This window comes from Aotus nancymaae, unplaced genomic scaffold (genome assembly GCF_030222135.1).
Source record: "Aotus nancymaae isolate 86718 unplaced genomic scaffold, 86718_ANA_hifiasm-v0.15.2.pri h1tg000016l, whole genome shotgun sequence".
Classification (NCBI taxonomy): domain Eukaryota; kingdom Metazoa; phylum Chordata; class Mammalia; order Primates; family Aotidae; genus Aotus; species Aotus nancymaae.
This window is the reverse complement of record NW_026988428.1, coordinates 69,731,558-69,746,391: the sequence shown is the minus strand read 5'-3', so window position 1 is coordinate 69,746,391 and position 14,834 is coordinate 69,731,558. Positions and strand designations below refer to the sequence as shown.

General features: G+C 47.3%; 1 protein-coding gene and 1 pseudogene across 2 annotated transcripts; one reads left to right on the top strand and one right to left on the bottom strand.

Annotated features, from left to right (window-relative positions):
- The first annotated feature begins 36 nt into the window (after positions 1-36).
- RHNO1 (RAD9-HUS1-RAD1 interacting nuclear orphan 1) lies at positions 37-13,862 on the top strand. Of its 2 annotated transcripts, none has more exons than XM_012452603.2 (3): positions 37-106; positions 8,243-8,491; positions 10,455-13,862. In XM_012452603.2, the coding sequence occupies exons 2-3, from the start codon at positions 8,327-8,329 to the stop codon at positions 11,007-11,009; spliced, it is 720 nt and encodes a 239-aa protein (XP_012308026.2). In that variant the 5' UTR covers positions 37-106; positions 8,243-8,326; the 3' UTR covers positions 11,010-13,862. The 2 variants fall into 2 exon arrangements, with proteins under 2 accessions (XP_012308026.2, XP_012308027.2); XM_012452604.3 differs by lacking the exon at positions 37-106 and adding an exon at positions 349-507.
- Positions 12,523-13,141, bottom strand: LOC105717374 (ADP-ribosylation factor-like protein 2; annotated as a pseudogene).
- Positions 13,863-14,834: the final 972 nt, after the last annotated feature.

The following is a 14,834-nucleotide window of genomic DNA, read 5'->3' as shown; positions in this document are numbered from 1 at the left end:
AAGGTCACGTGACGGAACGCCGCCAATCGGCGCCGGCTTGTCTCGGCATTCCGGGCTCGAACGCGGCGCGGTCTGACAGGAGCGGCGGCCCTGGCCTGCCGGGCTGGTAAGGCGGCCCGTTGGCCTGTTCGTGGGGGAAGAGGTGGCCATGAGGCCGGGGAGGGGCCGGAGGGGTCTCCGCGGCGTGGGTGGGCGAGCGGAGGGACAGTTTAGGGACGCGCGGAAGCGGCGTGACAGGCCCGGCTCCCTGGGCCCGCTTTCCCTGCCGCCCTAGTCACGTCAGGCGACACGCCCCCGTCTCCCCTCAGGCTGCTCTGCTCCCTTTTTCAAAGGTCAGCTTTACTTGATTTCCTTCCTAGGGGAAATCGTACCCCATTTTCCTACAGCGAACGATTGTTTGCTCCCAGCGATTAGCCTGAGGGTTGAGGGCTGCGTGTGATCTCAGCTTTCTTCCATCTTGGAAAAAATGTCGGCACCTTGAGCCCTACGTGCGCGCGAAATCTTCAGGTACTGACCTGTCTTTTGCCCCTCCCAAAGCTAAGCCTTCGGATATAATAGACTGTAGTGCTTTATTTATTTACTTAGTCAACCGGTCTAGTTGAACAACTGCTATGTGCCAGGCAGGCACCGCTAGGCCCTGAAGGTACAATGGCAGACAAGGTTCTTAACTTCCCTTGGACTCACAGTCCAATCCTGGGAGAGGGGCTCAGGCATTTTTAAGGAATCAAATAAACAAATGTGGGCTGGTACGGTGGCTCACGCCTGTAATCCCAGCACTTTAGGAGGCCGAGGCAGGTGGATGGCTTGAGGTCAGGAGTTCAAGACCAGCCTGACCAACATGGCGAAACCGCTTCTCTACTAAAAATTAGCCAGGTGTGGTGGAGCGTGCCTGTAGTCCCAGCTGCTCTGGAGGCTGAGGTGGGAGGATCACCTGAGCCTGAGAGGTGGAGGCTATGGTAAACTGTGTTCACACCACTGCACTTCATCCTGGACAGAAGGAGTGACAGAGGGAGACACCATCTCCAAAACAAACAAACAAACAAACACACACACACAAGTGGAATTACTGCTGTAAAGTGAAACAGTAGAGGTTAATGATACTTTGAGTATTTACAATAAGGAGATCTTGAGAGGTAGGACAGGAAAGGCGTTTCTCATGAGAGCTTGGTGTGAGATCTGGTGCCTTTTACAAAGAAAGGAGGGAACTTCCATAAGCAGAGGGAGTCAGGTGTGCAAAGGCTGCATGGCAGGAGTAAGCACGGTGAGTATAGGCTAAGGAATATCTGAGGGGTTTGAGCTAATCAACCTGAGTGGAGTGTGGTGTGAGTTGAAGCTGGAGGCAGAGGAAGCAGGCCTTAGCCATACTGAGAAGTTTTGTGCTTATCCAAGAATTAAATGAAACCAATTATAAGCTTTAAGCAGAAGTGAACTGAGGTCAGATATGCATTTTAAAAGGTCCCTCTACAGCAGGGGTTGCTAGAGTGGATTAGGGCAGACCAGTTGGATATTGCAGTACTCCAGGCAAGAACTGCTTGAGCTTGAAAAAGGTTGTCAGGGAGAGAGGGAGAAAAGGAAGGAAACAAAGAGTGAAAAAGGGGCATTATGAAACGTGTTTAAGAGGTAAAGTTGACAGGGCTTGATGGTGGGTTGGATGGAAGGTGGGAGATAGAAGTGTCAAGATATTTGGCTGCATAACTGAAAGAATAATGACACCACTCCCTGACCAAGAGCCCTGGAAGATAATTACTTTGGCCAAGGGGTGGGGGTGGGGTTGTTGGGGAATGATTGTGAATTCAATTTTTGTTTTTTCCTACAAAGCAATGCTTAGAATGAGTTCAGTTGTTGTTTTGTTTTTGTTTGAGACGGAGTCTCACTCTGTTGCCAGACTGGAGTGCAGTGGTGAGATCTAGGCTCACAGCCACCTCTGCCTCCTGGGTTCAAGTGATTCTCTTGCCTCAGCCTCCCAAGTAGCTGGGATTACAGGCACGTGCCACCACACCTAGTTAATTTTTGTATTTTTAGTAGAGATGGGTTTCACCACGTTGGCCAGGATGGTCTCGATCTCCTGACCTTGTGATCCGCCTGCCTTGGCCTCCCAAAGTGCTGGGATTACAGGCGTGAGCCACCACACCCGGCAGAGTTCAGTTTTTTAAAAAAATTTTATATATTTATTTTTATTTGTCTTTTTATTTTTTAGAGACATGGTCTTGCTCTGTCCCCCAGGCTGAAGTCCAGTGGCATGACCTTGGCTTACTACAGCCTCAGCCTCCTGGGCTTAGGTGATCCTCCCACCTCAGCCTCCTGAATGGATGGGACTACAGGCACATGCCACTATGCCCAGCTAATTTTTGTATTTTTTTGTAGAGACAAGGTCTCACTCTTGCCCAGATTGATCTTGAACTCTTGGGCTCAAGTGATCCCCCCACCTTCACCTCCTAAAATGCTGGCATTACAGGTGTGAACCAATGCACCCGGCCAAGTTCAATTTTAAACTTGTTGAATTTTTTTTTCTTTTCTTTTTTTGAAACAAGGTTCTGGTTCTGTCGCCCAGGCTGGAGTGCAGTGGTGTGATCTTGGCTCACTGCAACCTTCGCCTCCCGGGCTCAAGTGATCTGCCAACCTCAGCCTCCTGAGTAGCTAGGATTACAGATGCCCACCACCAAGTGCACCTAATTTATTGTATTTTTTGTAGAGTTCTGGTTTCGCTATGTTGCCCAGGCTGTTCTCAAACTCATGAGCTCAAGTAATCCGCCTGCCCCAGCCTCTGAAAGTGCTGGGATTACAGGCGTGAGCCACTGCACTCAGCCTTAAACATGTTGAATTTGAGGTGCATTTGAAATATTTAGTTGATATTCAGGTAGGTAATGGGATATTTGGGTCCCGAACTTAAGGAATTCTAAAATGAGTATATAAATATTGAAGTCATCTACTTATAGGTGGTTACGGAAATACAGGTAGATGAGTTTGCCTAAGAAAAGTATATAGAGTGAGAAGAGCTCCAAAGCACAACCAGAGGGGAACGACTTAGATACCAGAATGAACTGACCTCTAATTAGAGCAGAAAGAAGATAGATGCTGATATGCATAGGTTTGTATGTTTGCTTTCTGGAAAATCAGAGTATTTCCTTTCATGTCTTCTATATTCGTTGTCAAGTAGGAAGTAAAATCATTTGTTAACAGAAAAGGGGTATTCTGACATTCTAAGAAAGTGGGCAGGGTGTGGTGATTCACACCTGTAATTCTAGCACTTTGGGAGGCTAAGCCAGGAGAATCACTTGAGCCCAGGAGTTCAAGACCAGCCTAGACAACATAGCAAGACCCCATCTCTAAAAAAAGTAAAATAAGAAACCAGCCAGGTGTGGTGGTGTTTGTCTATTGTCCCCGCTTTTCAGGAGCCTAAGGCAAGAGGACCTCTTGAGCCCAGGAGTTTGAGACTGCAGTGAGTTATGATTGTATCACTGTACTCCGGTCTGGGCAACAGCAGGAACCCATCTCTAGCAATAATTTAAAAAATTAAAATAAAAATTTTCAGCCTGGATGTGGTGGCTCAGGCCTGTAATCCCAGCATTTTCAGAGGCTAAGGTGGGCAGATCACCTGAGGTCAGGAGTTCAAGACCAGCCTGGCCAACATGGCGAAACCCCATCTCTACTAAAAAATATAACAATTAGCTGGGCATGGTGATGGGTACCTGTAATCCCAGCTGCTCAAGAGACTGAGGCAGGAGAATCACTTGAACTTGGGAAGCAGAGGTTACAGTGAGCCTAGATTGCACAACTGCACTCCAGCCTGGGCAACAGAGTAAGACTTCATTTCAAAACTAACAAACAAAAATTTCCACTTTTTTTTTTTCTTTTTTTGAGACAGGGTCTGTCTGTCACCTAGGCTAGAGTGTAGTGGCATGATCATAGCTCACTGCATCTTCAGACTCCTGGGCTCAAGTGATCCTCCCACCTTAGCCTCCCAAATAGCTGGGACTACAGGTGTGTCCCACCATGTCCAACTAATTATTCTTTTAAATTTTTAGTCAAGACGAGGTCTCACTATGTTGCCCAGGCTGGTCTTGAACTCTTGGCCTCAAGCAGTCCTCCCACCTCAGCCTCCTAAAGTTCTGGGATTACAGGCATGAGCTACTGCACCTAGCTTGGAGAAGTTTTACGATAATCTTTGTGGAGAATGAGTTGATCAAGGAAACAGGATTGCTGAGCAACGTACCCATTTGAAGCTGATAACTTTCAGCAAGTCATGAATTTCAACACATAGCCATTGCTACCACTGTCATCTTTCCACTGGATTTCTATGGTAGCTTTTTGTTTGTTTGTTTTCCAGACAAAATCTCGCTCTGTTGCCCAGGCTGGAGTGCAGTGGCACTTGGCTCTCTGCAACCCCCACCTCCCAGGTTCAAGCAATTCTCCTGTCTCAGCCACCCGAGTAGCTGGGATTATGGGTGTATGCCACAATGCCTGGCTAATTTTTGTATTTTTAGTAGAGACGGGTTTCCCCATGTTGGCCAGGTAGTCTTGAACTCTTGACCTCAAGTGATCTGCTCGCCTCGGCCCCACAAAGTGCTGGTACTACAGGCGTGAGCCACCACGCCCGGCCTCTCTATACTTTTTATCCTTTTCCAACTAGAATGTAAGCACCACAACGGCAGAGGCTTTATTTTATTCTCTGGTATATATTTTCAGCACCTGGAACAGTGCCTAGCACACAGTAGGCACTCAGTAAATATTTTCAAGTGAGTGAATGAACAAATAGATGTATTTGTATTTTGTGTTCTTCATAAGGTGTTAAGTTCCTTGAAAATAGAAACTTTGTCCTTTTTTTCTTTACCTGTAACTCTACTGCCTAATTATGTAAGTCAAAGCATGTTTTTTGTTGTTATTGATTGAATGGATTATGAACGTATAGGACCAACCTATTCCGTTGTGTGACTTTCCAGCATGCTCAGCTGCACCTCTCATTTACTTCTCTACCTATTGCATTCAACCTTGTGCCCTACCATTCCACTGAAGAAGCTCTTATTAAAGTTGATCTGGGGCAGGCGTGGTGGCTCATGCCTATATTCCCAACACTTTGGGTGGCCGAGGCAGAAGGATTACTTGAGCCCAGGAGTTCGAGACTAGTCTGGGCAACAAAGCAAGACTCTATCTCTAAAAAAAATAATAAAATTTTATAAAAAGATGCTCAAGGCACCTTGTAAGAAAAGTCGGGTTGGAGAGGAGTGTGGAAAAAAGAAACAGGGAACTCAGAAGGCTACCAGAGGCGCCAGGCATGGTGACTCATACTTGTAATCCCAGCACTTTGGGAGGCCTAGGCGGGTAGATCAGTTGAGGTCAGGAGTTCAAGACTAGCCTGGCCAAAATGGTGAAACCCCATCTCTACTTAAAATATAAAAATTAGCTGGACGTGGTGGCGGGCAACTATAATCCCAGCTACTTGGGAGGCTGAGGCAGGAGAATCGCTTGAATCTGAGAGGCGGAGCTTGCAGTGAACCAAGATTGAGCTACTGCACTTCAGCCTGGGTGAAAGAGTGAGACTCTGTCTCAAAAGATAAAAGTACAGAGAAGAGTCAAATAAGACAAGGGTTTGAGTTGACTGTTATTTTAGACATAGTTGTTAGGGAAGGCCTATCTGAAGAATTACTAGTAATCTCAGCAATTTGGAAGGGAGAAGAGGGAAGGATTGCTTGAGCCCAGGAGTTTGAGACCAGCCTAGGCAACACAAGGAGACCTTGTCTCTACAAAAATTAAAAACAAAAACAAAAAAAAACCAGGTGCAGTGTGCTCACTTGTAGTTCCAGCTACTCAGGAAGCTGATGTGGAGGATTGCTTGGGCTCTAGAGGTTGATCGCACCACTGCATTCCAGTCTGGGTGACAGAGCAAGGCCCTGTCTCAAAAAAAAAAAAAAAAAAAAAAGGCCTGGCGCAGTTTCTCACACCTGTAATCTCAGCACTTTGGGAGGCTGAGGTGGGCGGATCATGAGGTCAGGAGTCCGAGACCATCCTGGCTAACATGGTGAAACCCCATCTCTACTAAAATATAAAAATTATCTGGGCATGGTAGTGGGCGCCTGTAGTCCCAGCTACTCTGGAGGTTGAGGCATGAGAATCGCTTGAACCTGGGAGGCAGAGGTTGCATTGAGCCGAGCTTGCACTACTGCACTCCAGCCTGGAGGACAGAGCAAGACTCCATCTCAAAAAAAAAAAAAAAAAAGACAAAGAAAACCTGGGCTGTGGTGGCTCACATCTGTAATCCCAGCACTTTGGGAGGCTGAGGTGGGCAGATCGCTTGAGCTCAGGAATTCAAGACTAGCCTGGGCAACAGGACAAAACCCTATCTCTACAAAAAATACAAAAATTAGCCAGTGTTGTGGCATAGTCCCAGCTACTTGGGAGGCTGAGGTGGGACGATCACCTAAGCCTGGGAGCTCAAAGCTGTAGTGAGCTGTGATTGTGCCACCATTTTCTAGCCTATGTGACAGATGAGACCCAGTCTCTAAAAAAAAAATAAAGAGCACTGGCTGGCTGGATATTTGATAATGTTAAGGAGTTTATGTTTTTATTTAGTCGTATTAATGGGAAATGATAGAACATATTTTCTTTTTTTTTTTTTTTTGAGATGGAGTTTTGCTCTTCTTGCCCATGCTGGAGTGCAATGGCGCAATCTCGGCTCACCACAACCTTTGCCTCCTGGGTTTAAGCGATTCTCCTGCCTCAGCCTCCTGAGTAGCTGGGATTATAGGCATGCTCCACCATGCCCAGCTAATTTTGTATTTTTAGTAGAGATGGGGTTTCTCCACGTTGGTCAGTCTGGTCTCGAACTCCTAACCTGTGGTGATCTGCCTTCCTCGGCCTTCCAAAGTGCTAGGATTACAGACATGAGCCACTGTGCCCGGCCAATAGAAAATGTTTTCTTCAAAATAATGCAGGGGTAGAAGAAGTGGCTAGGGGTATAGATGAGTCAAGATTAGCCTGGTTGATAGTTATTGGAGCTGGATGTTTGGTACACAGGGCCCATTATTATATTATTCAGTCTACTTTAGTGGGTATTGGATGTTATCTAGAGTGAAAAATTTTAAAAAAAGCCAGGTGGGATCAAATTGTTCTGCTTGAAAATCTGCCATGACTACTCAGGATAAAGTCCAAACTTATATGGTGTCATCTGTTTTTGTTTGTTTGTTTTTGGAGATAGAGCCTTGCTTTGTTGCCCAGGCTTGAGTGCAGTGGGGCGATCTTGGCTCACTGCAACCTCCACCTCGCAGGTTCAAGCGATTCTCCTGCCTCAGCCTCCTGAGTAGCTGGGACTACAGGCGAGCACCACCACACTTGGCTAATCCTTTTTGTTTTGTTTTGTTTTTTTGAGACAGAGTCTCGCTCTGTTGCCCAGGCTGGAGTGCAGTTGCGTGATCTCAGCTTATTGCAACCTCTGACTCCTGGGTTCAGGTGATCCTCAGCTTCCTGAGTAGCTGGGACTACAGGCATGCACCACCACGGCCAGCTAATTTTTGTATTTTTAGTAGAGATGAGGTTTCACCATGTTGGCCAGGTTGGTCTCAAACTCCTGACCTCAGGTAATCCGCCTGCCTCTGCCTCCCATAGTGCTGGGATTACAGCCGTGAGCCACCACACTTGGCCATGTCATCTGTTTTTTTCACTTCACCCTGACACCATGTTTATCCTCAGTTCTTGCCGTTTATCTTTTCATACTCTATCCAGATACATTGAGTTTGTAATTCCCAGAATTCACAATATTCCTTCTTGTCTCTGTGCCTTTGTGCATGCTCTTCCTCAGGTTGGAGTGTCCTTACTTTTTTGTTTCTTCTTGGCCTTGCATACCTAGGTCAGGTATCTCTCTTTCCAGAAAGCTTCCTTTGGAATGAATGGAACCATATTGTATTCTCCTATTGTGTTGTAAATGTCTGTTTCCCTTTGTTAGACTTTCAGCTCCTTGAAACAGGGATGAGCTCTATGTCACTACAAATGTTTGGCACTCAGTAAACGCTTGTTTAATAAATGGTTATTCATCTTTAAATTCCCAGCACCTAGCATGACATTTAGTGCATACTCAACAAATGTTTGTTAGATGAATATTGAATATGAATACTGTGTTTTGATTGGTGGCATAGACTTTAGGAGGCTGCTCACCACAGCCTTGAGATTTACAGAATTGGCTGGCAGACGATCAGGAAAATCTAGGGAATCGTCTGAATTATTTGTTCCCAGCTTTTGTTTCTTTCTACAGGCATGGGTTGGAATTGGAGCCTATCTCCCATCCCAAAGGCTATCAGCATCATGTGGTTACTAACTGTTCCTCATTCACCGGTTGATGCCTCCCAGAAAAAAACGCCGCCAGCCTTCCCGGAGAGCCCAGCTGCTGTTCCACCAACAACCACTGGAGGGCCCCAAACACTGCTATGCTTCACAGCTTCCCATCACTCACACTCGACAGGTGCCCAGCAAGCCCATTGACCACAGCACCATCACTTCCTGGGTAGGGCTTCGACTTTTACTGTTAGGTTTTCCAGAATGCTGACTCTTCTGCCCCTTGAACCAGGGCCTCCAAAGAGTAAGATTCATGGGGGCAGGGGCAGGGAGTTAATGTATTCTTTCTGTCTGTGGCCAACCATGTTCTCTGGTACGTCGTCTTTTCTCCGTTCAAACTGAGAAATGGGTTAGTTGGAACTGAAGTCTTTCTCTCTCCCCATTTTCATCTGAAAGAGTTCAGTGTAAAAGTCTTTTTTTTACCCATTAGCTGGATGAGAAAGCCAGATAAATGGCAGAACAAGTAAGAAATGAGATTGTTTCCTAAACTTCATGTGAAAAGTAGAGTATTTAGCTAGATACTGTGTTTATCATTTAATGGATTGAACCTTGAACAATAAAAACCCTATAAGAATAGCATATGTCATATTTTGACCACTTAGAAGCCCTGGGAAGAGAGGCTGGTTGTGGTGGCTCATGCCTGTAATCCCAGCATTTTAGGAGGCCAAGGCAGGAAGGTTGCTTGAGCCCAGGAGTTTTGAGACCAGCTTGGGCAACATGGTGAAACCCATCTCTACTAAAAATAATATAAAAATTAGCTGGACGTGGTGGTGCGCACCTGTAGTCCCAGCTACTTGAGGGCAGATCACTTGAACCTCGGAGGCCAAGGCTGTAGTGAGCCAAGATTGCGCCACTGCACTCCAGCCTGGGTAACAGAGTGAGACCCTGTCTCAAAAAAAAAAGCAGCAGCAGCAGTCCTGGGAAGAGAATATAGCTACTATACAACAAGGAAGTAGTATAGCAAAAGGGCCAGACAAAAGCATAAACTTGGCTTAGGAGTATTTAATAAATATAACTTATTCAGGACTGCTTGGAAGAACCATAATACCTGCTACAGAATTATGGAAGAAACCTAAACATCAGAATTTTGTGGATGAGAATAGGAATGAACATTTATTGAATATTCATTATATGCCAGGTCCTCTGCTAGTTCTCACCCACTATGCTTGGAGTTGGCTATTCATTATTTACTGAGGGCCTTCTTTGTTCCAGGCATTCTGCTAGGTGCTGGGAATCAAGAACAAGACTGCTGGTCTCTACCTTCATGAAGTTTAAAGATAAATAAGTTATATCCAGGGCAGGTGTTGTGGCTCACACCTGTAATTCCAGCACTTTGGGAGGGTAAGCTGGGTGGATCACTTGAGGTCAGGAGTTTGAGACCAGTCTGGCCAACACGGTGAAACCCCAACTCTACTCAAGATACAAAAACTGGCTGTGTGCCGTGGCTCACCTCTGTAATCCCAGCACTATGGGAGGCCGAGGCGGGTGGATCACCTGAGGTTAGGAGTTCAAGGCCAGCCTGGTCAACATGGTAAAACCCTGTCTGTACTACAAATATAAAAATTAGCTGGGCATGGTGGTGTATGCCTGTAATCTCAGCTACACGGGAAGCTGAGGCAGGAGGCTCACTTGTATCAGGGTTGCAGTGAACAGAAATCTCACCATTGCACTCCAGCCTGGGTGACAAGAATGAAACTCTTGTCTCAAAAAAAAAAAAAAAAAAACTTACCTGGGTGTGGAAGGGGATGCCTGTAGTCCCAGCTACTCGAGATGCTGAGGCAGGAGAATCACTTGAACCTGGGAGGCAGAGGTTGCAGTGAGCTAAGATTGTGCCACTGTGCTCCAGCCTAGACATTGGAGTGAGTCTCCATCCCGGGGGGAAAAAAGTTATTCTATATGGTGTGATGAAGTGAAAGAGACATCATCCCCTTTCCCACACATGATGAAACTGAAAGCCAGAGAGACAGAATAACTTGCCCAAAGCTTCCTGTTATTATACCATTAGACAGCTATTTTAGTTTTGTGTTCATTACTATGGTGGACTCCGATTTAAGAGTCCGCTCATCGGATATAGTTTCCTCTCTTAGGTTAGTACTTGGTAGTTGGCTCACCTCACTTTTTTTTTTTTTAAGGTATCACCTGATTTTGATACAACAGCAGGAAGTTTGTTCCCAGCCTACCAGAAACACCACCACCAAGACCGGGCGAGACATTTAAGTCGAAAATCTACGACTTCCAAGTTTCCACATCTAACTTTTAAGAGTCCACAATCTTCCAGTTCAGAGACATTGGGGATCCCCTTAATCAGCGAGTGCCCCAATCAATCAGAAAAGGATGTTTCCAGAGGACCCTTAGTTCCGTTGCTCAGTCCCCAAAGCTGTGGGGACATGTCAGCTCAGGCACTTCAGAGCTTACCTTATGTGTTCATTCCACCTGATATCCAGACCCCAGAATCATTGTCTATGAAGGAAGAACTCATTCCCCCAGATCAGAAGGAAAACAACCTTTCAAGCTGCTCTCTTCACACTGGCACTCCCAGTAGCCCGGAGCCTGGACCTGTTCTGGTTAAAGACACCCCTGAGGACAAGTATGGAATAAAGGTCACATGGAGGAGACGACAGCACCTGCTTGCTTACCTCAGAGAGAGAGGGAAACTGAGCAGAAGCCAATTCCTTGTGAAAAGCTGACTGCCATCAGCAATCTCAATGGAAAGGAGATATGTTTTCTGGAGTCATAAGGGAATTCAATTCCCAGAATTTTTTTTTTGAGATACTCTATTGCTCTGTCACCCAGGCTGGAGTGCAGTGGTGCAATCTCACTGCAACCTCCACTTCTCGGGTTCAAGAATTTTCCTGTCTTATCCTCCCCAGTAGCTGGGATTATAGGCACCTGCCACCATGCCTGGCTAATTTTTTTTTGTATTTTTAGTAGAGACAGGATTTCACCATGTTGGCCAGGCTGGTCTCAAACTCCTGACCTCAAGTGATCTGCCTGCCTCAAACCTTCCTGGGATTACAGGCATGAGCCACCACACCCAGCCAAGATTTGTTTTCTAAAATACTTTGTGTCATAAACAGTTGAGTTTAGTGTCATGAACTGTTCACTTCATATTTTTCTGTTTAAATTTTTTTTTTTTTTTGAGACGGAGTTTCGCTGTTGTTACCCAGGCTGGAGTGCAATGGTGCGATCTCGGCTCACTGCAACCTCCACCTCCTGGGTTCAGGCAATTCTCCTGCCTCGGCCTCCTGAGTAGCTGGAATTACAGGTATGCACCACCATGCCCAGCTAATTTTTTGTATTTTTAGCAGAGACAGGGTTTCACCATGTAGACCAGGATGGTCTTGATCTCTTGACCTCGTGATCCACCTGCCTCGGCCTCCCAAAGTGCTGGGATTACAGGCATGAGCCACCGCACCCGGACCTCTGTTTAAATTTTTAAAGTATCTTGTAATAACTGTTTAAAATGTATGTAAATAAATGGCTACAGAAAGTTTTTTTTTAGAGAATCTTGCTTCTGGCCGGGCGTGGTGGCTCACAACTGTAATCTCAGCACTTTGGGAGGTCAAGGCAGGCGGATCACCTGAGGTCAGGAGTTCAAGACCAGCCTGGCCAACATGGTGAAACGCTGTCTTTAAAAAAAAAAAGAAAGAAAAGAAAAAGAGAATCTTGCTTCTGTCAGTAATACAGCAATATTACCCCATCCACTAAAGGTTTTTATTTCCTTAACCACTACTCATTAATCCTTTTAATCATCTCTGCATTTTTTTTTTTAAGAGATGGGGTTTTACCACGTTGGCCAGGCTGGTTTTGAACTCCTGACCGTGTGATCCACCTGCCTTGGCCTCCCAAAGGGCTGGGATTACGGGCATGAGCCACAGTGCCCAGCCCATTCTGCAATTTTCTTTTTTTTATCCCCAGGACAAGGGGCGATTTATTTCATAGCTGAGCGAAGGATGAGTTCCACAGCCTTGGTAGCAGCAGAGGCAGCTTCTGCCCGCCTAGCCCTCTCTTCTTGGTATGGCAGCCAAAGGCCAGGTCAGGAGCGAGGGAGACAGCCAGGGCACAGCCCTCCCGCCACAGAGCAGCAACGGGCAGCAGTAGCAGCAGCAGGTTAGGGGTGGAGGAGGGGGAGTGTTAGTCTGGCCGGCTGACTCCCATCCCCCTGTGGATAGTGTTTGGTGAGGGCTGGGGGACCTAGACTGCTAGGTGGGGGGCATCTGGAGTGGCTCATTCAGCTGTGAAAATGCGGCTGGAAATGTCATCCAGGAGCCAGTCAATGCCCTGCAGCAGGTTCTCCTCAGTGACAGCACTGTAGCCCTGGATGCACCAGTGGTGGCTGCGGATGGAGTCCAGCTCCAGGGCCTCACGGATGGCGTTAGAGGACAGTGCTCCAGGCAGGTCCTGCTTGTTGGCAAAGATGAGGAGGGTTGCTCCGGCCAGGCACTCCTCCAGCAGCAGGCTCTGGAGCTCCCACTGGCAGTCCTGCATGCACTGGCGGTCCTTGCTGTCCACCACCCAGATGAGGCCGTCAGTGCTCTCAAAGTAGTTCCGCCAGTAGGACTGCAGGGACTTCTGGCCGCCCACATCCCAGATGTTCAGCTTGAATCCTCGGTGCTCCAGGGTCTTGATGTTGAAGCCCAGTGTCGGGGAGATGGTGTCGACATCCTCCCGTTGAACTTCGTCAGGATGGTTGTCTTCCCAGCATTGTGCAGGCCAAGCATGAGCAGTCGCACCTCCCGCTCTTTCTGCTTCATCTTCAGAATGGTCAGGAGCCCCATGGTCCCCGGAGCCCCCTCCTGGCCACCGTTTCTTTCCATTCTACATTTTTGAGTACCAGCTCTGTCAGGCTCAGTGGCAGTTTCTGTGACCTGATGGAAAAAAAAAATAAAACTTTGTGACTCTATGGTTGACTGCCACCTCTGCAACCTTGACTCATCTGCTGAAAGGCAAGAAGGGCAGCAAGCCCTGTTTTAGGGACTACATGAGATCAGGGTAGATAAAGGAGACATAGATGAGTCCTTTAGGATTGCTTGGGTTTTGAGTTTTTTTCCTAACTGAAACAATCCATAAATATTAAATAGAATGGTTTCTTAGAGTAACTGTAAAACTGTGTAAATATGGAAAGTTTTCAAAGAATATTTTTTGTAATTAATGCAGAAGTACTTCCTAAGTCAACAGAATGTCTCAGATGGCCTTTTACTCAGACAAGTAGAATCTCATTAAACCACATTCATTCAGCATTTAAGAACCTACTGTGTCAGGTGCAGCCCCAACTAGGTCAAGCAGGGATTACTCTGCATATTTTACAGATAGGAATCTGAGGCAGAGAATGAACCATGCACACAGTCATGATGGATGGAAGAAAATCAAACTGTGACACTATGGTTGACTCTATGGTTGACTGCAGTGAGTGCAGGCTGAGCCAGGCAGTGTAATGCTCCACTCTCAGCGTCTGCCTCCTGAAGTACTAACTTGTAGGTTCAAAACCAACGTGGAAACAACTTTGACCTTGGAATGCCATAAAGCCATTTGTGCAGTGACTTGTCAGGACTCAGGATGTTTTGTAGGGACGATAATGTGCATGTCGGGAGGGAGAAAGACTGACACTTGGGGATGTGATTTATTGGAGACGAGTACACATTTAGATGGGGGTCTCACTGTGGGCTATGGATATTTGAGGAAGGCCCACAGGCGCTAGCGAGGTAGATGGAAAGTCTCCAGGCCGGGAGCATGGCTGTAATCCCAGCACTTTGGGAAGCCGAAGCGGGTGGACCATTTGAGGTCAGGAGTTCAAGACCAGTCTGGCCAACATGGCGAAACCCTGTCTCTACTAAAAATACGAAAAATAGCCCCGGGGTAGTGGCCCATGCCTGTAATCCCAGCTACTCGGGAGGCTGAGGCAGGAGAATCGCTTGAGCCTGGGAGGCGGAGGTTGCAGTGAGCCAAGACTGGGCCACCACACTACAGTCTCAGTGAGAGTGAGACCCTGTCTCAAAAAAAAGAAAAGAAAAAAAAGTCTGGATACCTTGGTGTGTTTTAGGGGAGTCTGTAAAACAGGTCTAGGAACGACCTAAAAGTTTGGGCTGCAGTAGGGGAGGCTGAAAGAGTTCTGTGCAGTTGAAAGTCAAGGCCAGTCTACGGAAGATGCGTTTCTCTGGGACTGACTGCTGGGGAGGGTACCAGAGTGGGTCCATGAAGGCCGCTGGTATCAGGGCAGGAGCCGGAATGGGAGGCGGCAGAGGTCTGGACATCCTCACAGGGCAGACCTCGGGAAGAGCTCTGGGTGGGCTCGATAAAAATGGCGGGGTTGCGGGGAGCCGTTGCGTGCCTGGCGGTTGGTGGGGTATGGGCGACTCCTCTGACCGGACTCGCCCGCTGACCGCTCGGCAGCCGCAGCCAAGGCAGACACATCCTTCCGCCTTCAGTCCTGGCCCCGCAAAGCGCTCCAGTGGACCAAGCCCTGATGCGCGTCAGCTCGCCCCCGCGCAGGCGCGTTTAACTCCCGCGCGCCT